The sequence below is a fragment of the Conger conger genome, chromosome 12 (assembly GCF_963514075.1).
Source record: "Conger conger chromosome 12, fConCon1.1, whole genome shotgun sequence".
Lineage (NCBI taxonomy): Eukaryota > Metazoa > Chordata > Actinopteri > Anguilliformes > Congridae > Conger > Conger conger.
In genome coordinates, this window is record NC_083771.1 from 23,229,378 (window position 1) to 23,253,746 (window position 24,369).

Here is a 24,369-nt window from a genome sequence, read left to right on the forward strand (position 1 = left end):
GGGAGGCTATGGAGAAGGACTTTCGGTTGGCCTCGAGGAAGTTCTGGCAAACCATCCGACGAAAGCAGGGCTTGTCTCAGGCTGTTTTCAGCAGGGGAGGAGAACTGCTGACCCGGACTGGGGATATTGTGGGGCGGTGGAAAGAGCACTTCGAGGAGCTCCTGAACCTGAACAACACGTCCTCTGTGGAAGAGGCAGATCCCGAAGACTTGGGGGAATCTGCACCTATATCCCTGACGGAAGTTGCTGAGGTAGTCAAAAAGCTCCTCAGTGGCAAGTCGCCGGGTGTAGATGAGATTCGCCCTGAGATGCTGAAGGCTCTGGACATTGTTGGGCTGTCTTGGCTGGCACGCCTCTTCAGTGTCGCGTGGAGGTCGGGGACAGTACCTGCAGAGTGGCAGACCGGGGTGGTGGTCCCCATTTTCAAGAAGGGGTGGATCAAGCGTGAGGGTGTGCTCCAATTATCAGGGTATCACACTCCTCAGCCTCCCTGGGAAAGCTTACTCTAGGGTGCTGGAAAGGAGGCTCCGGCCGACGGTCGAACCTCGGATTCAGGAGGAGCAATGTGGCTTCCGTCCTGGCCGTGGAACAGTGGACCAGCTCTTTACCTTGGCAGGGTTGCTGGTGGGGTCATGGGAGTTTGCCCATCCAGTCCACATGTGCTTTGTAGATTTGGAGAAGGCTTTCGACCGTGTCCCCCGGGGGACCCTGTGGGGTGTACTGCGGGAGTATGGGGTACCGGGGCCGTTGTTACGAGCCATCCGGTCCCTGTATAACCAAAGTGAGAGCTGTGTCTGCATTCTCGGCACAAAGTCAAGCACGTTTCCTGTGGGTGTTGGACTCCGCCAAGGTTGCCCCTTGTCACCGGTCCTGTTTGTGGTATTCATGGACAGGATCTCAAGGCGCAGCCGAGGTGAGGAGAGTGTCCGGTTTGGTGACCTCAGAATCGCATCTCTGCTTTTTGCGGATGATGTGGTTCTGCTGGCTTCATCGGACCGTGACCTTCAGCACGCACTGGAGCGGTTTGCAGCCGAGTGTAAAGCGGCCGGGATGAGCACCTCCAAGTCCGAGGCCATGGTTCTCTGCCGGAAAACGGTGGATTGCTCCTTCCGGGTTGAGAACGAGTCTTTGCCCCAAGTGAAGGAGTTCAAGTATCTGGGGGTCTTGTTCACGAGTGAGGGTAGAAGGGAGCGTGAGATCGACAGGCGGATCGGTGCAGCGTCAGCAGTAATGCGGGTGTTGCACCGGACCGTCGTGGTGAAGAGGGAGCTGAGCCGGAAGGCAAAACTCTCGATTTACTGGTCGATCTACGTCCCAACCCTCACCTATGGTCACAAGCTTTGGGTAGTGACTGAAAGAACGAGATCGCGTATACAAGCGGCCGAAATGAGCTTCCTCCGTAGGATGGCCGGGCTCAGCCTCAGAGATAGGGTGAGGAGCTCGGACATCCGGAGGGAGCTCGGAGTAGAGCCGCTGCTCCTTCGTGTCGAAAGGAGCCAATTGAGGTGGTTCGGGCATTTGATTAGGATGCCTCCCGGGCGCCTCCCTTTGGAGGTTTTCCGGGCTCGTCCAACTGGGCGGAGACCCCGAGGGAGACCCAGAGCCCGCTGGAGAGATTATATATCTCTCCTGGCCAGGGAACGCCTCGGGATCCCCCAGGAGGAGCTAGAATGCGTTGCTGGGGAGAGGGACGCCTGGAATACCAGGCTTTGCCTACTGCCACCGTGACCCGACTCCAGATAAGCGGCTGATGATGGATGGATGGCTAAAGGGCACAAGGACAGGAATTCAACCCATGATCGTTGATCTATAAATCCCATTCCTTGACCCTTATTCAACACTGCCTCCCTCCTCAATCATATATTATCATGTTGAACATACTCCCCTGCTGTAAAATTGAAATGACCAGCTACCAGCTATTTCAAAACATGACCAGCTTGAGCTGGTCAAAACATGTTGAGTGCAGAGCTGGTCTGAACTGGTCAACCAGCTAGCAGCCGTTTCAAAACCTGGCCTGACCCATTTCCTCAGCAGCGACTGCAGTATTGCACACAGACTGTTTGTAGCATGGGATCAGTTCTGTGCAATCTGAATTAAGACTTCATTCATGGAGCTTCATTAAAAAAAGACACGGTGCATTAGGCAGAAATGCGCGAACCTGGGCACTGTGTTTGCAGAGGGAGGAGCAGATGGAAGTGACAAGGGGGGCTGTAGAGAGACAAGCCTTACTCCCTGCCCTGTCCCTTCCAGTGGCAGTGAACTTTGAGGCCCTGGCTCCGTCTGTAAATGCAAGCTAAAGTGCAGATGGATGGCCAATGAGAGAGAGGGGGTAGGAAAGGAAGAAGGTGCATGTGTTTGTGAGTGTGTGTGTGTTTGTGTGTGTGTGTGTGTGTGTGTGTGTGTGTGTGTGTGTGTGTGAGAGAGAAAGCATCTGTATGTGTGAGCGCTTGTTGAAGTTGTTTATCAGCAGCCAGGTCGATTATGAACTGAACCCAAACAACACTCTTAGGGGCAAAAGCTATTTTGTGTGTCAATAAAATTGAACAGCACTGAAGTTTCTTGTGAAACTAAAAACTAAAAGACACAGCATGAAAAGACTCATGCAGACCCACATGAACCACATGACTCCGGCTGTGCGCACATGGGTGCGTGTGTTTATGTGTGTGTGCATGTGTGTGTGTTAGATGGCCACAAAGCACTTCTCCACCCCAATTACCACAGGAAGGGCTTCAGGCCAAAGGACACACTTCTGCTTTGACACAGCTTCACAGGGCTGCTGTGTTTGTTTCACACCTCGCTCTAACTGAAGGGCACCAGCAGTCTTTTACTACTGCCATGAGCTGCCGGGGACAGAAACCGCAGTGTGTGTGTGTGTGTGTGCGTGTGTGTGTGTGAGTGTGTGTGTATGTGTGTGTATGTGTGTATGTGTGAGTGTGTGTGTGTGTGTGTGTGTGTATGTGTGTGTGTGTGTATGTGTGTGTGCGTGTGTGTGTGTGAGTGTGTTTCTGAGGGCCCTTGTGCCTGTAGGTCTATACATGTCTGTGCATCTGTGAAACTTTATTGGAATATGACTACATTATGACAACTGCATATTACCTTTATATAATTTCGATTTCAGTTAATCCTCATTCACAGGTATTTGCGACTGGAGGGATTTTTTAAATTCTAGTTCCTGTTTCAGTTGCATTGTCTGATCTGTACCTGAATATATCCAGCCCTCTTCACAAAGGTCTGGTCTTCTCCGCAGACAGAGTTTCATTTCAGAGACACTCTGTGACTGTCTGCTGCAGGAGGAAGCAGGAATAAAGCCACAGGGCCCTACAGAGCCACAGAGCCACAGGGCCACAGGGCCCTACAGAGCCACAGAGCCACAGGGCCACAGGGCCCTACAGAGCCACAGGGCCACAGGGCCCTACGGAGCCACAGGGCCATACAGAGCCACAGGACCCTACAACAGAGCCACAGGGCCATACAGAGCCACAGGGCCACAGGGCCCTACGGAGCTACAGGGCCATACAACAGAGCCACAGGGCCACAGGGCCCTATGGAGCCACAGGGACATACAGAGCCACAGGGCCACAGATTCACAGGGCCCTACAGAGCCACAGGGCCATAGGGCCACAGAGCCACAGGGCCATACAACAGAGCCACAGGGCCATACAACAGAGCCACAGGGCCACAGGGCCACAGGACCATACAGAGCCACAGGGCCACAGGGCCCTACAGAGCCACAGGGCCACAGGGCCACAGGGAGCCACAGGGCCCTACAGAGCCACAGGGCCATACAGAGCCACAGGGCCCTACAGAGCCACAGGGCCATACAGAGCCACAGGGCCACAGGACCATACAGAGCCACAGGGCGACTGCACTGGAAGTGTGGCTTGTAAGAACAGCCGAGCTCAAACGCCTGGCAGTGCACGGCTAAGGCATCAGACTTTCGTTCGATGCAGTTGCACACAGAGGACCGAGGTTCCCGCCCTGGTCCTGCTAGACCTGAGTACAGCCAGCACACAAGGGAGCGGTGTAATTGGGCCTCCAATTTACCGTTTACTGCATAACATCGCCCTGGAAACACGGCCCGGGGCTCGAGACGATGTGGCTTGAAGGCATGTTGATCTCTTTCCGGCCGCTGGGGAACAGGGTTGTAGCAGTGTTTCCTCAATATAGACAGGTGACTGAAAAATAAACATGGTACAATTGGCCACCAAAGTGGGCGAAAAAAACAGATAAATCTAAAAAAAATGTTTTAAAGAAAAACCCTGCAAAGCTCCTGTTCTCCAGTGCTCAACCTTTTCTCTCAAGTGCTTGCATCTATACTTATTATTAAGACATTCATTCATTTAAAACCAATATAAGATTATAATCTTCTGTGTCTCTACCATTATAACAATTGTCTGAGCCTTTATAATATCCTTCATAACTATTTTTTAGGCCTTTATTCACATTAAGCTTGTGTTACTTATATTTCACTGTTATTCAAACTTTAGAAAATGGAACTACATTTTCAAGCTTCCACAATAATTATGTGTTACCCGAGATATCCTGTTCACTTTCTTGTTCCAATTCAGTCCTAGTTCCCTGAAACAGTGATGTCAACTGTTCTGAGATGTAGTTACTGAGGCAATGGCATTCTTGGGCTGAGTTATTTTACTGAATGCTCACCTGGACTGAGTGATGTCACTGACTGCTCACCTGGACTGAGTGATGTCACTGAATGCTCACCTGGACTGAGTGATGTCACTGACTGCTCACCTGGACTGAGTGATGTCACTGAATGCTCACCTGGACTGAGTGATGTCACTGACTGCTCACCTGGACTGAGTGATGTCACTGAATGCTCACCTGGACTGAGTGATGTCACTGACTGCTCACCTGGACTGAGTGATGTCACTGAATGCTCACCTCTCTAGCCGCAGCAGCATCTTGTCAGCGATGCACTGCTGTATTCTGGGATAATGGCGATTTACAGTAACCGGGCTGCTACTGTGAGCAGTTCTGTGTGAATCCAGAGAGAAGAGCCACGGTGTTGATTTGTGAGAGCTCTTATCCCATTATGCCCTGCTGTTTTTGTGCTGTTACTTTTGGGTTCGAGGCATGGCGCAGTTGCCATTGCTGCTCTGTTAATCTTGGCCAGGCCATACAGACTTCCCGGTCACATCGCTCGTTGGACCAGCCCTGCAAATCACCGCAGCCAGCAGCTTTATCGACCAGGACCGATACCAGTCAGGAGTTATGAGCTGGTTATGGAGAGTTATGAGCGAGTTATGGAGAAATAACATGCAATACAGTATAACAGGAAGTATGGCTTGTGAAATGCAATACGATGCATCATGAAGTTACGTCCTCACCCCACTCACTGCTGATATGTCAGTCTTAACGAATTTCACAATATATGAACTTGACCTGAAAATGTACAGCTGTCTTAGTCCTGTGCTAAAACAACAACCTGCACACACACTAGCCCTTTCTGGATAAGATTGGACACCCCTGATGTACAGTATATCATAAACATATCTATAAGACATTATGCAAAGTGTGACACACACAGTACTTCAACAAATTTCTAAACTTAAAATTCAATATTCTGTATATGATATCATTATTACACATTTAGCATGCATTTACCATACATATAATTGTGAATTACACAACATTTTAAATAATAATAAAATAATAATAAAATAATAAAATAACTGATTTTTTGTTTTTGTTTTTTAAGACAAACAAACACATTTCAGGGTTTTTGGGCACAGCTGGGATTCCCAAGGACTGTAAACATGAACCCTGTATGGGACTTTGGCATTTTGATCCATTTATTGGTAAACAGGAGCTAGTCAGAGACACAGAAGCCAAAGCACAGTGAAAGCTTCTGAGCAGTGGGCAGACAGGCTAATACTAGCCTATCGGGCAGCTCCAAATGGCTTTACACAAAGGATTAGAGCTGATGAACGTTTGTACTACCAGAGACGTTGACTCACACACACACACAGACACACACACACACACATACACTGTAGATGTGTGTGTTCGTGCATGTGTGTGTGCGTCTGTGTGTTTGTTGTTAAAGCTGTTTAAATCTATCTGTGGGGGACATAGTCTGGGCCTGGCCTCCACATATCGGACCTCACTGCATTGGCTTCTTGTGTCTGGGGTTAGTAAGCACTCACATGGCAATGACATCACTTCCTCCCCCGTTCCATCTGCTCCTTAGCCCCCCCCCCCCCCAGAGCTGCTTCCCATTGGACGAGGATAATCCAGGCCAGCGCTCCGGGCGTCAGGTGGAAGCTCCCTGCTTTGACTAAGCAAATTAGGCGTGAGATCTGGAATTGAATGGACGCCAGATGAGAGGCGGGCCAGATGGCCCCATCTTCCAGCCCTGCCCCTCAGGTGACATTCGCCCAAGGCCTGAGCCAACACCCATTTGCTTAGTCAAAGCAGGTCGTTTGCTGAATGAGCGCTGTGTGAGTAAAGCTACTGTAGCATCTTTCCTTCTGTCAATGAAAAAACAAGGTTTATATTTCATACACCTAGCATGTTTACTTCGGTTCAGTTAACCTAAAAGAAAATACAAGTGTTTCTCAACTGAAATGTGAAAACTGTGGTGTAAAAAATGTAACCCCTACCCCCGCCCCACTCCTGTAAACAATACCTTCTGACAAGTTAATGCGGAAAAGAACATAAGTTAAAAATAACCGACTGCTCAAACATCATAATTGCGGCCTGTAGCGTAGTGGTTAAGGTGAATGACTGGGACACGCAAGGTCAGTGGTTGTAATCCCAGTGTAGCCACAATAAGATTCGCACAGCCGTTGGGCCCTTGAGCAAGGCCATTAACCCTGCATTGCTCCAGGAGAGGACTGTCTCCTGCTTAGTCTAATCAACTGTAAGTCGCTCTGGATAAGAGCGTCTACCAAATGCCATTAACGTAATGTAATAATTCCATGGACCGGGGTCTTCCCGGGTGGGAACTACGGCATCTTCAGCTGGCTTCACAGAGAGGGTCGTGCCAGTTTAGGATTTCATACTAATCTCCCCAGTGACTGATTGCATCTGAAAGTTTTAATGGCAGATCCAGCTGCTGACTGCACAGGGAAAATGTTTTACTGTGGTTCAGTAGACTAACACGGGGGCCTGTATCACCAAGCAGGATCACTGGATAACTGCGCTGAGTGAAAACCCTTAGCGTACCCTCCCAGATCTGGAACATGGACTGAAGTAAAAAGGGCTGTTCAGGGTTCTACTCGCAGACCTTTAGAACATGTGAAACCTTTTAGCACACGCAAACCTAATAACACAACCAATGATTTGTGCAAAAGAAATACCGTGACCAGTCATTGATGGTGTTATTAGTTGGGTGTGTCTAAAAGGTTTTATTCAGTCTCTGGGTTGAGCCCTAAGATGTCCACCACTGAAATCATGCATGAATCATGTCCACACAGTTACTTCAATATCAACACGCTTTGTTTGCAGGATTATAAGTAATCTACCACACCTAGCCCTTTCCTCAAAAACTTGTCAGTTACGTAGACCCACGATTGTTTAAACATTTTCCCCTGTTTGGCACCTACATGAACATGACCCAAGAGAAGATTTCCAAGGATACGCGAAAAAAGGAGGTGCCCTTCTGACTAACACAGAAAGCCTTACTCACATCCTCCACCTCCACAGCTAATGCTGCCGGTGGTTTTACATTCCGTCGGTGAAACATGAATGCTGACCTTAAACGCTGGGCTTTCAAGGAAGGGCTAGTTCTCAGAGACGCATTAGCGCAGCCAAGAAACCATTAACTTCATCCCACTCAGTATCACTTCCAGAAAACCTTTAACTTCCAGGAAGTGCTGTACTAGGAACTACAGAATGTGAACTCACTCTGATCTTTCCAGAATTTTCTTCCCTCTTAAAAAAGAGACGTGAGGGCCAAGGAATGGGGTTCCTCCAAGGAAGGGACTTTCCAACTTGCTCAGTCAAAAATATCTACTTGTCCAAACTAAACTTATACTCTCCTGGATATACTATGGCTAAATTGACCAGTGACATGAAGTGCATAAGAACCTGAAAACCCCTGTGATAGCTGAATACACACAAATATCTATAATATAATATTTTGAAAAGTTATTATCAATTAAAATGTTTATATTTTTTGCATTTAGCAAGTTTACTTATGCAATTTATTTGACAAGAACAACGCAAACTGATCGGCTTTTCAGTTTTCTCATTAATGTAAATATGCCAGTATAAAATAGTGAGCTAAGTAAAATTTTATGCATACTCCTTGGGCAGGTTAAAACTGACCTACTAGGTAATTTAACTGCAACAACTAGCTAGCCAGGTTAGTGATTTAGCCTGCTAACTGGGGAATGCACTCACTGACACAGGGAATGTGTGTGTGTGGGGGCAAAAACAACATTTTCCATGACCCCCCAAATGGACTTTGTCTATGTTGAAGGCTACACCTATGTGTATTCATATCCAGTTAAGGCATCCACACAGTAACAAGCTTGGTAACTTATTAACATCCCCAAACTTTTCCAAGTCCACTTGAGACAGAGCTTCTGTGCTGAACAGTACACGACATCTCTGGTTAATAATTGAATAATTTTTCTGAGAAAGGAATAGAAGCCCGCTGAGAAGAATCTTCCATTGAAATACTCAAAGAATTCACATTATTTGAACAGCTAATTTTAACTACAATAGCTTTAGGGCTGAAGAGACTTGATAACCACAATAGGCTGGCAGAATAAGCGGGCTAATCGACAGGCCCACTCCAGAGCTATGCTATAAAGCAGGGGCCTACAAACCCGGGCCTGGAGAGCTGCAAGATCTGCTGCTTTTCACTGTTGCTGAAACTTCATTGATGAGGGCAGGTAGCTCTCCTGATGCCGGCAGCTCTCCAGGACCATTTTGAAATTATGCGCACAGTTTCATTGAGCACACACCTCTTATAATGGGCAAAACAAGAAATGAATTCAAAAGAATTGAAAGAAATTATGTACAACATTGGATCTTTGCCATTGTTGAAGTTCCCCAAAGATTGCACACACACATACACGCATGTGCACACGCACACACACTTTATTATATATATATATATATTAAATAAAGTCTAGGGTGCCTATATATATATATGCTTCTTTTTGTGTGTGTGTTAGTATGAAAGAACACATTTGAGATTTCCATATATTCATTTTCCACAAGATTTAATTTTACAGAGACATTTTTGTATTTAAAAAGTAACATATTACTATAAGCAAATGACTACTTTTTACATTAAAAACTTGATCAAGGCTCTCTGAGATGAGAAGCAAGGAGCCGCCCAAAGTCTGCAGAAGAACTGTGGCAAGTTCTCCAACATGCTTGGAACAACCTCCCAGCTGATTATCTTACAGAACTGCAGGACAGCGTTGGCTATCTCAGAGAAGTGATGCAGTTTTAACGCCGAAGGGTGGTCACAAAAAATAATGATTTGATTCAGTTTTTAACTAATCTGCCAAATTACTAAAATGTAATGTAAGATGTACATTTATTTAGGGCCTTTCATTGAATTATTTTTGAAAGAATCTCATCTGTACAGAATGTTATACAGGTGCCTGTATAAGACAGTATTGCACAGTACTGTACATACATACATACACACAAACACACACACAAAACAAGAAATGAATTGTTGAGGAATTGAAAGAAATTACGATAAGTACAACATTGGGTCTTTGCAATTGTTGAAGTTCCCCAAAGATTGCACACACACACACACACACACACGCATGCGCACGCACGTGCAAACACACATGCGCGCACGCACACACACACACACACACGCACACACACACACACACACACACACAGCCCAGCTCCTGCATGGCACAACGCCACAGGGAGATCACAGACACACAGCTGAATGAGGATTCGGTCCTGTGCCTGTGTGTCACCGTGGACACGTTTGCCTAGGGACGGCCAGTATTACTCATATCTGAAATATGCCTTTGTCTGTAAGAGTTTCATATTTAATACACATTTTTTTGTGTAGTTTATGCCTGGTTCATGTACCACCAGCACAGAAATCTAAACCTCCTCCATTTGGACTGGAGTCCAGGTGCATTTATCTGGGAGGTATTTTCCTTTTGTGTAGAAATATATTTGAGTGTATTTCTGCCCCTCCCTACTCCCCGCCACAGCCCTCCCACAACTCCCAACATATACACACACACACACACACGCAAATAAATGTGCACACACACACACTTGCACACACGTACGTACAAACACACATACTCACACACACAGAGCTCATGTCTTTGTGGGATTAAGGCGAGCTGTGCGTTTTGACGCAGGCTTATTGAACTGAAGGGGAGAGGGGGGGAGGCATCCAGACAAAGGATGAGTGGGGTACATATTCCCTCTCACACTCACTCTCTCTCTCTCCTGGTGACTCATACCACACCCAGAATATGAAATGCTGTCTTTCTATCTTGCCAGAGTGAGAGAGAGAAAAAGAGAGACTGAGAGAGATAGAGAGCGTGAGTGAGGCAGAGAGAGAGTGAGACTGAGACAGACAGAGAGAGTGAGAGAGGGAGAGAGAGAATGAGAGAGACAGAGAGGGAGAGAGAGAATGAGAGAGACAGAGCGAGTGAGGGAAGGAGAGAGAATGAGAGAGACAGAGAGGGAGAGAGAGAATGAGAGAGACAGAGAGAGACAGAGAGAATGAGTGAGGCAGAGAGAGAAAGACTGAGAGAGTGAGTGAGGCAGAGAGAGATCATTTCTGGGTTATTTTGTTTTTCTCCCTGCAGCTGAGGAATCCCGCTCTCCTCTCTCTGCTTCAGGGGGTGTCCCGCACACGGTGGCATGGAAACGGGGGTGACGTCACCCCCAGCCAGACACCTGTGTACTCTCCCCATACCCTCTGCGTGTGTCAATCTCCACCACCGCCCCTCCCGATCCGGTTGCCATGACAGCCGCGATTTGCCAAAGTTCCCCCGACAGCTGCGCAGCGCAGACGGACATGCGTGTGGATGACCACGCAAACACAACACGTGAAAGCGGCCGGCACTCCTCCGCCCGCTCAGAAAACACGTGTATGAAACACGTATTCCCATGTATGTTTCTACATGCCGCTCATCCCCTTTTCTGCATGATCCACCGCTGTTGCACCTGAGACACCTACACAGCCGCCATTTTGTGCTGCAGTTGGAGGGTTGCTGGTTCAATCTCCCGCCTGGGTGTGTTGAAGCGTCTCTGGGCAAGACACCTAACTCTCAATTACCTCTGAAAAGAATGTGAACGGGCATCTATTGTACAGCGCTTTGGAAAAATGCAGTCCAGTCCATTTACCCTTGCGTTCATTTGGGAGGTGTTTAATATTCAGTGACAAGATTCATTTATGTGCCATTTTGTTTCACAGCTAAAAGTCACTCTCTCACTCTCTCTGGTGCGTGATGGAGGGCTACAGGGACACTGGCTGCCAGAGAGAGGGGGTCGTGACGGAACTCTCATGAGATCAGACTTGTAACAGACCTTTTAAGACAGCATCCAACCCTGATTACAAAGCTGCCAGCATATGACTATATTACGTATTCTTAATAATTATAGATAATATATTTGAGATTATTTATTACATATGAAAAAAGTATGTTCAGTGTGATCGTCTCAGCATCACAGGAGGATAACTCTCTTAAGTGAAAAGCACACAACACAATGGCAATCAAAAAGTAGAATAGATTGATTAAAAAATGAAAGAATCAGGTGGATTGTTCATTATTTCTTTATTTGTTCATTTTAATTGAACCTTTATTTTACCAGGGACAGCAGTGACAGTAAAAAGAGCTCTAAATGGTTAAAATAGCATTATAATATCACAAGAACTTATGTCTTTATGAAAACAATTATTTATCTTAAAATCAAATGACTCACAGTATATTCATCATGAAGTAAATTATTTATCATTTATCATAAAGTGTCAAAAGTGTCAATGACATTGGTCTTCCAGAATGCAGTAAAAACAGCTACTCCACTCTCATCACTGCATGTGTCAGGCTGTGACCCCCCCTGTTTGTAAATAAATTTGCTTGGCCCCACCCTATCACAGCTGTGCTCCAGCTGTGTGTGCAGTCAAACAGGTTATGCGGCGTTTCGGGCTGTGTGTCTGCTCGAGTTTAAACAAGGCGATAGTGATTGGCAGTATGCAAACGGCAACACCCTCAGGCAGGAGATGGTGTCGCTTTATGCAAATGTTGGAGCCTATAAGCCCCGCCCCATTGGGTGGGTCCCGAGTCAGTCTCGGGATGTAGGGCATGAGAAAGATGTGTGTGCCTTGGGTACTGGGATGTATAAGCTCGGCCCACACACACGCAAGCTGCGCAAATAATGTTTCACGGACCTTGACGGAAAGCTCAAGGACGTGTCTGTTGTTCACCCATGTGTAGAAGAGGTTTAGATGCTTAGAAGCAGTGGGATACAAGCACACGTATGTTGGATTAAAGACGTCTTCGACAGCCATTACAGGATTTGTCTGTTTGGATCACCTCGCCCTGGGCCACAGAGAAACAAGCACTCCCCTTCTCTCCACACTGACTGGAAGCCCATTCATCCAGTGGGTCTGGACTGGCTTGTGTGCAAACCAATTATTCTGACCTACTCTTCATTTTCTACACAGGTGTATACATCAGGGTTGGTTCACTCCCCAGTAAACCGCTTTCACTCAAGATACATGTGTGGGACAGCGGGAAAATGGCTAATAAGATAAATAATTCAGATAATTATATAATTAAGAAGAAGTTTGGAATCCTTAAACAGACCAGCCCTAGTTGTACAGCCCCTCTGCAGGGGCTAACTTGAAAGCGTCTGGATCAGAAACTCATACAAAATCTGAGCTCAGCATTAGGGCAGATTTTACAGAGAGCACATTTCAACACTTATTCTCTTGTAACAGTAATGATAATAATATTATCTTTATAAGCACTTGGAACTAAACTCCAGCAGAATGTGTTCTGTTCGAAATACAAAGCACACAACTATTATATTCTATTATGTCTGTTTCAGGACTAACCTGTAAATGTTTGACATGACGAACCAAAACCCTTTCCCTGGGGTTTCAGTTTATCATAGTGATAATCCCCAGCCCTGAAATGCCTTTTCTGGATCAGACAAATCACAAAAGCTGCATGAATAACCAGGCAGACATCTGGAAACTGACCAGAGGGCAGGAGATTATATGGAAAAATAGAATATTGCGCATTTGATAATGAGCTGCATGTCTTAATGGCGATATGAAAGATGGAATTAATGGGCTTTTGACAAGGCTGCCAGAATGCTGCAAGCCATGAATATGAGAGAACAAGAGAAACAATGGGGTTTCCAGGAAAGAGCTAACTGAGCTCATCGTCTCGCCTTTATTATGGCAACTCTAAGAATTGCACGCAGACAGCACATCTGAGCCCCGTGAATAACAAACTAAATCCAAAAGCAAAGAAATCTCATCTCAGCTCCACACAGGGAGCACCACTCCACAGCACACTAAAGAGGAGATCCATTGTACACTAGAGTGGAAATCCACTGTACACTAAAGAGGAGATCCATTGTACACTAGAGTGGAAATCCACTGTACACTAAAGAGGAGATCCATTGTACACTAGAGTGGATATCCACTGGACATTAAAGAGTAGATCCACTATACACTAGAGTGGAACACTGTACACTAAAGATGAGATCCACTGTAGAATAGAGAGGAGATCCACTGTACACTAGAGATACAATGTACAGGAAATCCACTGATTTTGAAACAACTCTGCTACTGGCACTTAATGTTTCAAATTTTAGGAAGGAGCTCAGCTAACCCAGCTGGAAGTAAACAGCTATGGAGTAATATAAGCAGCCAGACAAACGATTCTGTCAATAACACACAGAGGAACAATTAACTCAACCTGACACGATGTCAATTAAAATCTCCCGGGGACCTGCTTAACTGCGCACTGCGGTTGATTTCATTCCAGGATTTGAACCTCTGTTGAAATGGAATCACCGAAAGGCAGAGCTGGCTTTAGAGTTACACCACAGGCATATATTCTGAAAGCCACCACAAAGAGCAAAAATAGGCTCTCTCTTGAAATCCGGAGCCAACGTTGTATTTTCCTGAGACAGTACAACCGTCACGCTCATGAATACACATTGAAACGGTACCCATACATAAAAAATAAAGTGAAAAGATTAAGTAACAGACCATTATTTTGTCATTTATCACTTGACTACTCTTGCTCACCACCTACATTCACCTGCAGTATCTTTACTCACACATCCAGCAAAGCAGATTCTGCTGATTCATTATCAGCCATTTGGTAGATTACGATATTACTTTGGTAAAAATTCTGGTAGCCTACTAAAAATAGGCCCATGTTTCTTATTTTTATTTTCTGTTTCAAGCCATAAAACAAAGAATAACACAAAGGGGTTATTTGTGTGACGACGACAGTAAATTGAAGTGGGACTGAGGATAGCAGGACTGTTGTATCCGGGATTGTGTCCAGTTACCGGCTGAGACAACAGCGTGGTCGCCGGTAGCAACAGCGTTGACTTCATCCATTTGCTTTGTCTGTTTTGTCGCTGCGCTTAATAGGAAGGTTTTACAGTCGCTATTTTCACATACATCGCAATAACACACGACAAATGTTGACGAAAATGACGTTAACAAATGTGTCAATTACATAGTCTTTCATAAGACTCGACGGGTTGTAGTTATTATTACATCATAGTGGATTTTTCATTAAAAAATGGAAAGACAATAATATCAATATGCTATGCAAAATTACTATCATTACAACATCGAGGAGGAAAACAACCAAAGGCTTACATAATAACACGTACAAACTCACCACTATTGAAAGAATTCGTAAAGCAGTGAATTACATGTCTGACATGGACGATTTCCACATTCTAAACCCGTTCATTGATCGTTGACTTTTTATGAATGAAACGAAAGAAAGAAGGGTTAATGAATGGTACTCGTAGAGTACGTCAGCATGGCGTCACTATCCTTTTATGGAGCTTGCGACTGGAGCTCCATTCATAAAAAGGAAGGAGAGGTGACTGCTTGCGATAGTAATCCTCTCAGGAGAAAAAACAACGCCACAGCGAAAAGGACCTGCGTAGGATACATGAACGCTCGTCTTTTATCTTTGAGTGTATTTGTACAGTTTGAAACGAAACATTTTCGGTTTTTGTTGCGTATGCTTAAGGGACATGGTAACGATGGATGAACTTTGTGAAATGGATTGTAACGTTTTGAAAAGGCTCTTGAAGGACGACAGCGGGAAATGCCTGGTTTTGGACTGCAGATCCTTCTTGGCGTTCAGCGCCGGGCACATCCGTGGCTCGGTGAACATTCGCTGTAACTCAATCGTGCGCAGGAGAGCAAAAGGTTCCGTCAGTTTAGACCAGATTCTGTCGGGTGACGAAGAGGTCAAAGCCCGATTTAAATCCGGACTGTACTCAGCCGTTATTCTATACGACGAGAGGACGCCAGATGCTGACACGATTAAAGAAGACAGCACAATAACTTTGGTTCTTAATGCGTTGTATAGGGATACGTTCGAGACTGAAATCTATCTACTGAAAGGTAAAAAGGAAAGCCATGTTATAGTTGACTTGCTTTAATGACTGGAACCATTTAGCTGTTTTAGTGGAGGGGATTATCTGACCAACTGGCAGATTATTTAAATTAATTGAAAACACTCTACTGTATTTAGATTATCAAAAGAATTGTGGAGAAAATCCGCTCCCTCCATTCGAAGTGTCTGGGACATTGCAGAGAAAAGGCATCCCATCACCTCTCTATTTGTAGCATGTATTTTTCTAAAATATGTTACATATCGAAAAATATCTATATTCCACAAAGATCCACACATTATCATTTAGGATACATTTGTTCCGAATCTTTTATTTGAAAAGATGATGGGAAACGCAGTCCAAACGAATGCGCACCAAAACAATGATGTAATGCGGATGGCCGCTGCGGGGGAAGCAGTTCTAACGTTCAATGCGGTAACATGATTTGATCCAGACCTAAATACATTCTGTATAGCTTATAGGCCTAGGCTACACACCGTAGTCACGACGGTGAACCAATGTATTGAAAAATAGGCGAATACCGTCTGAAACATAGCTTGATAAATAATATAGACTTCTTGCTAGGAGGCTACGGATGATGGAAATTAGGCGGTCTTCACAGGGAGAAGACCTGATCCAATAATTCAAAGGTTTAACAGCTTGTATGAATCGCCTATTATGTATTCCATTTAATACCGAATTTAGGCCTACAAATTGTTTGACAACATTTCATTTGTGTTTACCATTGCACTTAAATAATTCCATATGATTTCTACAATTGAATTTCAAATGAAAGTAACTAAGATGTAGGGTAACACTGTCCAACTGCTGTCAATTCTATCAGTCACACTTCACTGCAAATCATTTTTTGAGTTATCTTGAAGATCTTTTTCCCCATCGAATGAAAAACAATGCCAATATTGTCCTATATACCAGTCATGACAGTAAAACAGATAAAAGTAAAATATTTCACACAATGTACAATACCTGGATAACAAGGGAAATGCAAGCACGCATGCAATCTCCGCACACACAAGACACAGTAGCACTACGTCTGGTTTTAGGAGGCAACCGAAACAATAGCTTTAAAAAATGTATTTCAGAAAACTATATCAATCACGTGGGAGTTTCGTAATTCCGTTTTAAGATTTAAGCTCCTATTTGTTAAGAACGTATAGAATGAACTGAATACAATATTAAATACTCCTGTAAGACAATGCTAAAAAAAATTAACATTTGCCTTTGGAATTGTGGTTTGTTTTGGTATGTAATTAACAGTTTAAACATAGCCTAAAGCCGTTACAACAACAGTAATGGCACTGAAAAGTATGTATTATTCTATCGATATAACCTATTACCTGTAAGACACGAACCACAATTTGAAGTGATGTTTACATGTGTAAAATAAACAGGCCTATGCTTTTTTATATTATGATGTTGGTAAAGTTCATCGTTAAAATACGGTCAAATTACATTTTTCTTTTTATTTCACAGGCGGGTACGACAGATTTTTCACCGAGTATCCTGAATTCTGTCTAAAAACCAAAACGTTGTCCACCTCATTATCGCAGTCCAGTCTGGACTCAAGCTGTTCCTCCTGCGGAACACCGCACCACGACCAGGTATTTAAATGCTCTCTCTCTCTCTCTCTCTCTCTCTCTCTCTCTCTCTCTCTCTCTCTCTCTCTCTCTCTCTCTCTCTCTCTCTCTCTCTCTCTCTCTCTCTCTCTCTCTCTCTCTCTCTCTCTCTCTCTCTCTCTCTCTCTCTCTCTCTCTCTCTCTCTCTCTCTCTCTCTCTCTCTCTCTCTCTCTCTCTCTCTCTCTCTCTCTCTCTCTCTCTCTCTCTCTCTCTCTCTCTCTCTCTCTCTCTCTCTGTCTGTTTCTCTCTGTGTGTCTGTACTGTGAGGCCGCATGCTCGGTGTTGAATGACACGAAAAGGCACTCTTGATTTAGGTCATGCGTTTTTGTGCTTCCTGTTGGATAACAGCCCTCCCGGTAGGCGCTTTGAATGGCCGCACGTAGCTCCCGGGGTCGCTGATGTGATGGACAGTAATTCCGTTCGCAGCTGTTTTACGCATCGACCATTTCCTATCGTTAGGTCTTTTAAAGCAGCAACCTCTGACATAACGAGAAAAATCAATACAATCTCTTCCAGCTCGTCATTTCTCATCTGGGCTACCAGACAGTCAGGCTGTATTTTTGTATTTATGCTTTACTTACACAACGTATGTCGGTTATTAGAGAAATTACATCGGCCACTGGAAAACCATTTACTACGTCTGTATTTTAAGAAAATTGGAGACAGAAACGACCAGTAGTGTGACCACTAATTCAGTTGTAATATTATCTATAAATAGGCCTACGCATAGTAATTGGTGTCCATCCCTTTGTAAGTGTTTGAATCTTGAAAGAATATCGTTTTTTTAAAACATTTACACCATTTTTGCATTCAGTGTACCTGAAGACCGAATTGTGGGCAAATATGAGCCTCAGACAGCGATAAAACCATAAGTTTTCAAGGCCCATGGAGCATGTTGTACAGGGGTCTCCAGCCCCGTTCCTGGAGAGCCGCAGGGTATACTGGTTTATGTTTGCTCCTTCAAATCAACAACCAATTCAACCCTGGACCAAGATATGGAGCCCTGATATAGGCAATAAATATTAAAACAAATATGCTTAAGGTCAATAGCGTTTCCTGAAGAATAGCCTTGTGCCGATATGATATTTTAACATGACTTAAGATAGCCCAGTGCTGTATGACCCCGTTTTGAACAGTGCATGTGCAGCTTTCCATTATCAGAAAGCCTACACCATGCATTTCCCATGCTTTGATAAATTAATGCATACCTGTTTTGGACTTTAGAATATTTAAGGCAACACACTGTATGGGCATATAATTCATCCCAAAGTCTCAGTACATAAAGATATACCTGGAGACCAAATGTAAAAGCTGCAGCATGTGCCCATACTCTGAGCTGAAAGGAGAAGTGCATAACATGATGTCACTGCAGTACCCGTAGGGTGTATACTGAATGTGTGTGGTTCTTGCAGGCTGGTCCTGTGGAGATCCTGCCCTTCCTGTTCCTGGGCAGTGCCTACCACGCTTCCAAAAAGGACATGTTGGACGGCATGGGCATCTCTGCCTTACTCAACGTGTCTTCGAACTGCCCCAACCACTTTGAGGGCCTGTACCAGTACAAGTGCATCCCTGTGGAGGACAACCACAAAGAGGACATCAGCTCCTGGTTCATCGAGGCCATTGAGTTTATCGGTAGGTAGAGCTGCATCTTACTCCTGTATGACGAAAGCCATGGAGCCATTTTGAGTGACAGTGCTGTAGTCTTCTCGAGGAGAGCCACAGTGTGTGTCAGAGTCAAGAGGGAATACACATACACGATAAAAATGGTAATAATAAAATTACAATATTTATCCATGACATAATATTAAAATGCACCAATACATAGGCTAATAATATCAATAATAGAAATGACAATAATAAATCCATTACATCATAAAACAATACCAATCAAAGATGATGATAGGCTTTAACAGATGGATAGAATGTGGTGGTTCAGATCTATTGTGATGTCCTCAGTATTATAAGATTATGAGGACAGTAGTGACATCCTAAGTAGTATACAGTATATGGTCCTCAGTAGTACATTATTAGAGGACAGTGGTCAGGTCCTCAGCAGTATATGATTATGAGGACAGTGGTCAGGTCCTCAGTAGTATAGGACTATGAGGACAGTGGTCAGGTCCTCAGTAGTATAGGACTATGAGGACAGTGGTGAGGTCCTCAGTAGTATAGGACTATGAGGACAGTGGTGAGGTCCTCAGTAGTATAGGACTATGAGGACAGTGGTGAGGTCCTCAGTAGTATAGGACTATGAGGACAGTGGTGTGGTCCTCAGTAGTATATGATGATGAGGACAGTGGTGTGGTCCTCAGTAGTATAGGACTATGAGGACAGTGGTGAGGTCTTCAGTAGTATATGATGATGAGGACAGTGGTGTGGTCCTCAGTAGTATATGATGATGAGGACAGTATGGCAGCAGTGCAGTGATATGTTCCATTTTATTCCAGTCTCAGGTTGCCTGGTGTGCAGCACAGATGGCTCACTCCTGATTTCTAATTAACAGGCAGCTCTGAAGCACCACTGCACAGACATCTCCGATCGGCTATGTGTAGATCATTACTGCGCTGGTGTGGACATCAGAGCAGGACTTTCTTTGAGTGATCCTCTTCCTGCACCAAATTTAGGGCAATAGTACAGTCTTTGTGATGGTAATTCAGGCAGTCCAGTGTGAAGTGCAGTGGGTTTAATGTTTCTGATTGTGAGCCTGTTGGGTGTGGGAGGAGCGGAGCTGAATCCCACAGCTGGAGTCCCAGCCAGGGGAAAATCCAGGACAATTACTGCACCCCTGTGCTCAGTTCAGAGGGCTCCGGCTGCAGCATTGGCAGTAGGCCTGCTGCATGTATGTGCTTCACACACACACACGCACGCACACGCACACACACGCACACACACACACGCACACACACGCACGCACATGCACGCACACGCACGCACACACACGCACGCACGCCCGCCCGCACACACACAGCCTCTTTCTGAACTCTTATTGGCTCCCTGTTTGGCACACTGCCAGACTCCCCGCGCCGGCTGTGCCTCGCTTCTCACTCCCTCTTTAATTAGCAGCTCGTTATCCCAGGAGAGCCCTGGCACGTGTGTGCGTGTGTGTGTGTGTGTGTGCATGTGTGTGTGTGCGTGTGTGTACACGTGTGCGTGTGTGTACGTGTCTGCGTGCGTGCGTGTGTAAGTTCAAGTGGAACCCTATTCCAGTCAGGAGATCTATTCCAGTTGGGCTCCTTGTCTATTTTAAAGCTTTATAATGGGGTTTACAGTACTACAGGAAGGAATCTTCAGGACGCTTCTATGTTGCCTGTCTTTGCCTAGTCCAGAAATAATTAGGTTTTCAGGATGTGCATTATGGCCGATGGGGTGGGGTGGGTGTGGAGCGTCCAATAAAATAAGACAAAGGACAAAATGAGGGAGTGTAAAAAAAAAAAACAAACAAAAAAAAAAAGCCTGAGGCTAAAGGATCTCACTTCCTCAGGTTTTCTGTAAAGCCCAGTTCAGATAAGATCTGTGACAGCAGGCCAGACTGACCTGTTTAAAAATAAAAAATAAACAAAACAAACATTCACGAGTTCACATTAAAATAGCAGCCAAGAAATTTAATGACTGCTGCAAAATCAACGTGGGCTATACGAGTCAGCAGAGCAATGAGCTCGGGGCTCAAGGCTTGGAGACTTTGGTGGCCAATCAGTAAGGGGTGTCAAACCAAACCGAATTTCTGCTGAAATTGAAGGCATCCTAAAGCCATGCCGTATATCATAAGCAGGCTTTAATTAGCTTGGCTTTCAGGCTGTAACACTGACCCCCACCTCTGTTCTTTCCCCGCAGACTCTGTGAAGGACTCAAACGGCCGCGTGCTGGTGCACTGCCAGGCGGGCATCTCGCGCTCCGCCACCATCTGCCTGGCGTACCTGATGAAGAGGAAGAGGGTGCGTCTGGACGAGGCCTTCGAGTTCGTGCGGCAGCGCCGCAGCATCATCTCGCCCAACTTCAGCTTCCTGGGGCAGCTGCTGCAGTTCGAGTCGCAGGTGCTGGCCACTTCCTGTGCCGCGGAGGCCGCCAGCCCCGCCCCCCGCGGGCCCAAGTCTTCCTCCACCCCCACCTCGCCCTTCGTCTTCAGCTTCCCCGTGTCCGTGGCGACGCAGCCCAACAGCCTGTCCTACCTGCAGAGCCCCATCACCACGTCGCCCAGCTGCTGACCCCAGCCAGCCGGGACAGATGGACGGATGGACAGATGGACAGACGGACAGACAGTGTCAATGCGGCAAGAGAGATCTGTGCCAGTAAGCTTTGTCAACACAACCCAGAATATCTGGGGTGGCAGGGGGGGAAACAAGGGAACAGCCATCTTGGTTTGAGAGAAGCAGGCAGAAGATTTAAGAGAGAGAGAGAGAGAGAGAGAGAGAGAGAGAGAGAGAGAGAGAGAGAGAGAGAGAGAGACAGAGAGAGACAGAGAGAATGAGTGAGGCAGAGAGAGAAAGACTGAGAGAGTGAGTGAGGCAGAGAGAGAGAATGTATCTTTAACAAGAGATAATAGTAATATAGAATAATACCCAAATACATCATTTCTTTCTCCTTGGTTAATTCTGGGCACAAGCTAGCCATTTATCTGAGGGTGAAAGCACTTTTGGAGGGGAATGGACTGCTACAGTTCCAAACACAATGACCCTTTCTGTGTTCTGAAGGCGAAAGTAAACATGGACTAGAATTCCTCCACCTTTATCTGAGATCAGTTCATCTCCATTTCCCGCGGCTTGTTCCTGTTGTTAGAGGGCTAAGAGCGGTGTGAGTGGGAGTTCTATTAATTCCTTGTATAAACCGGAGCAAACTCGCGTTTCCTGGCAGGAAGCGGCTATCGCTTCTGACAGGTGCGGGTGCAGCATTCCACCTCCTATTTCAGGCTCCTCCGGTCCTGCCTGCTTCTCTCAAAATAAAATGAAAAAAAAAAAGTCCCTCTTCAGTCTCTTCCGCCGGAGGACGGACGGAAGATAAATAATGGAACGAGAACTTTGGGGAAGAGAGAGGGTCTGGCTGGGCGCCAACGCACGGTTTCCCAGAAGGTGCCAAATAAGGAACTTGGGTTTTACGCACGCATGAACTGAGGACGCCATGTGACGAGGCAGCGGTCAAATCTGCAAATACTGTGAAGTGTATTCTGGGGAGGGTGGGGGACGTCACGGTGGTCAGCTGATGTTGCATGTAGCCGCCACAGAACGGTTTGGGAGAGGAAGTAGCCTTTCTCTTTTATGTTTCATTTGTCAGTGCCTTGTTCAGAGAAGGTACGTTTTCAGAAGTTTTCCGTTGGTGTTTTTTCAATCCGGAGAAACTGAGACAGACAAACCGTTTGGCTCTCTGAAGCAATGACACGTTTTTCGAACTTGCAATATGGACGTTTTTTCAAGGTAGCCTACCGTTGTAACCGGGTTTGTTTTATTTTCGCATCGGAGCAATATCCTTTTTCAAGTTGCCACCAAAGCACTAAAACATATTCCTCCTCCAAAATGGTTTCTTTTTATAAACTGAATATTTATTGTAGAATTTGTTCATAAGTTGAAACCTGAAATTTTGCTCGATGTTTTTAACTCTTTATAAAGGGGGACATTTCAAATGAAGAATTTTTTTCTGTGTTGTCCCTATTCGAAGAATCAAATACGACGCACTGTCACCTCCGAGAGAAGTTAGGACGGTAATATTCCATATACATACACGTACACAGGCCTACAAACATTCATTATAAGCAGATAATGTTTAATTTGGGAATGGAAAAAAATATGTAAATTGGAAAGCGTCAAATTAACCTTTCCTGGAATCTACTGTACGAAATGTGCGTCAAAGCTGTAAATATTTATCAAGTAGGGGTACAGTGTGATACTCCATTATTTGAAACGCACATTTTTCCCTCAAGAAAAAACGAGGTTTAATTTAACAAAAAAGAAAAGAAAAAGCCTCATACTCACAAAGGCACATAGATCACTGGGTAGTTCACCACTGTAAACATGGGAAATATACACGGGCGATAAGGCCAAAACAGAAACTACACTCAGATTTCACACTGAGACGGCTGGAAACTGCAGGCTTAATTTTTTACCTTCGGTCTTCCTTAAATGTTTGTTGTTTTTCTGTTTAACGTTTTTCGAGACACAGCTCTGTAAAATAAATTGCATATGATTCCAAATTGACACCCTGAAGTGCTGGGTTGGTCCAAGGCGGAAGGCAAAAAAAAAAAAAAAAAAAGTTTTCTTTTTATTTTGAAAAATGTTGGCACCTTTTACATAGCACTTTTAAGTGAGGCAATATTGTAGTATACATTTTCATTGATTTCCACATCGCGACAAGAACAGGACGTTGAATACTTTATGTATTAAAGTGTTCAAGCTGTGAGTTGAGTGTATGGAAAATAAATTTAAAAGGTGTACAACCGTCAAATACCATTGAACAATGCAATACTTTATACCTGTGTCAAGTGAAATGTTATTGTCCAAATTCCCATGGCAATATCATTCATACAGTTTCTAACCTTTCCTCATTTTTGTTATATTGTATGTTTTATTTATTTCTTGAATCCCATTTAAATATCAAACTTTTTAAGAACTGAGAGACTCTAGTGTGTTTCATTGTGTTTGGACGTTTCCAGCTCACTGCATAGACTGTTAAACATAATATATACTTTGCTTATTTTCAGCAAAGACATTTAAAGCAAGTTATAATCTATAAAGAAAATGACATGTCACATGATGCCACGAATGCAACATGCTCAAGAAAATACCGACATACGGTATAACGGGGAGAAAATACATTCTGAAATTTAACGCAGTAAAAGTAAAAAAAAATCGTAGAAGCAGAAAGGACTCAATCATATTAACAATTATATGGTCTCTATACATTTATGTGCTGTTCAAAAGGACATTTAGGGCTCCTCCCAACAAAATCAAAATTGATATTGTATATTTTCTGTGCAGGACCGCCCTCTTGTGGTAACCTTGTAAAATCCACAGATAAACACAGTACATACTTGAAGGTATGCTGACTGAAGGCCACCATTTGCATGGTGTGTCCTACAGAAAATTAGTAATGGAAAAATCTGGACTTTTAAAACGGCTGAAGGAGGGAAAATTCCATGGTGGATCAGACCTACTT

At 44.8% G+C, this 24,369-nt stretch overlaps 1 protein-coding gene across 1 annotated transcript; it reads left to right on the forward strand.

The window, feature by feature from the left end:
- Positions 1-15,100: 15,100 nt before the first annotated feature.
- On the forward strand, positions 15,101-23,823 carry dusp4 (dual specificity phosphatase 4). Its single transcript, XM_061262902.1, has 4 exons — positions 15,101-15,601; positions 17,086-17,213; positions 18,642-18,861; positions 21,061-23,823. The coding sequence occupies exons 1-4, from the start codon at positions 15,226-15,228 to the stop codon at positions 21,429-21,431; spliced, it is 1,095 nt and encodes a 364-aa protein (XP_061118886.1). The 5' UTR covers positions 15,101-15,225; the 3' UTR covers positions 21,432-23,823.
- Positions 23,824-24,369: the final 546 nt, after the last annotated feature.

Excerpts from the sequence above, each read along its gene's own strand:
- dusp4 (XM_061262902.1), top strand. The coding sequence starts at position 15,226 with ATGGTAACGATGGATGAACTTTGTGAAATGGATTGTAACGTTTTGAAA. Across the intron at positions 15,602-17,085 it reads TGAAATCTATCTACTGAAAG|GCGGGTACGACAGATTTTTC; the intron begins GTAAAAAGGAAA and ends TTTATTTCACAG. Across the intron at positions 17,214-18,641 it reads GAACACCGCACCACGACCAG|GCTGGTCCTGTGGAGATCCT; the intron begins GTATTTAAATGC and ends TGGTTCTTGCAG.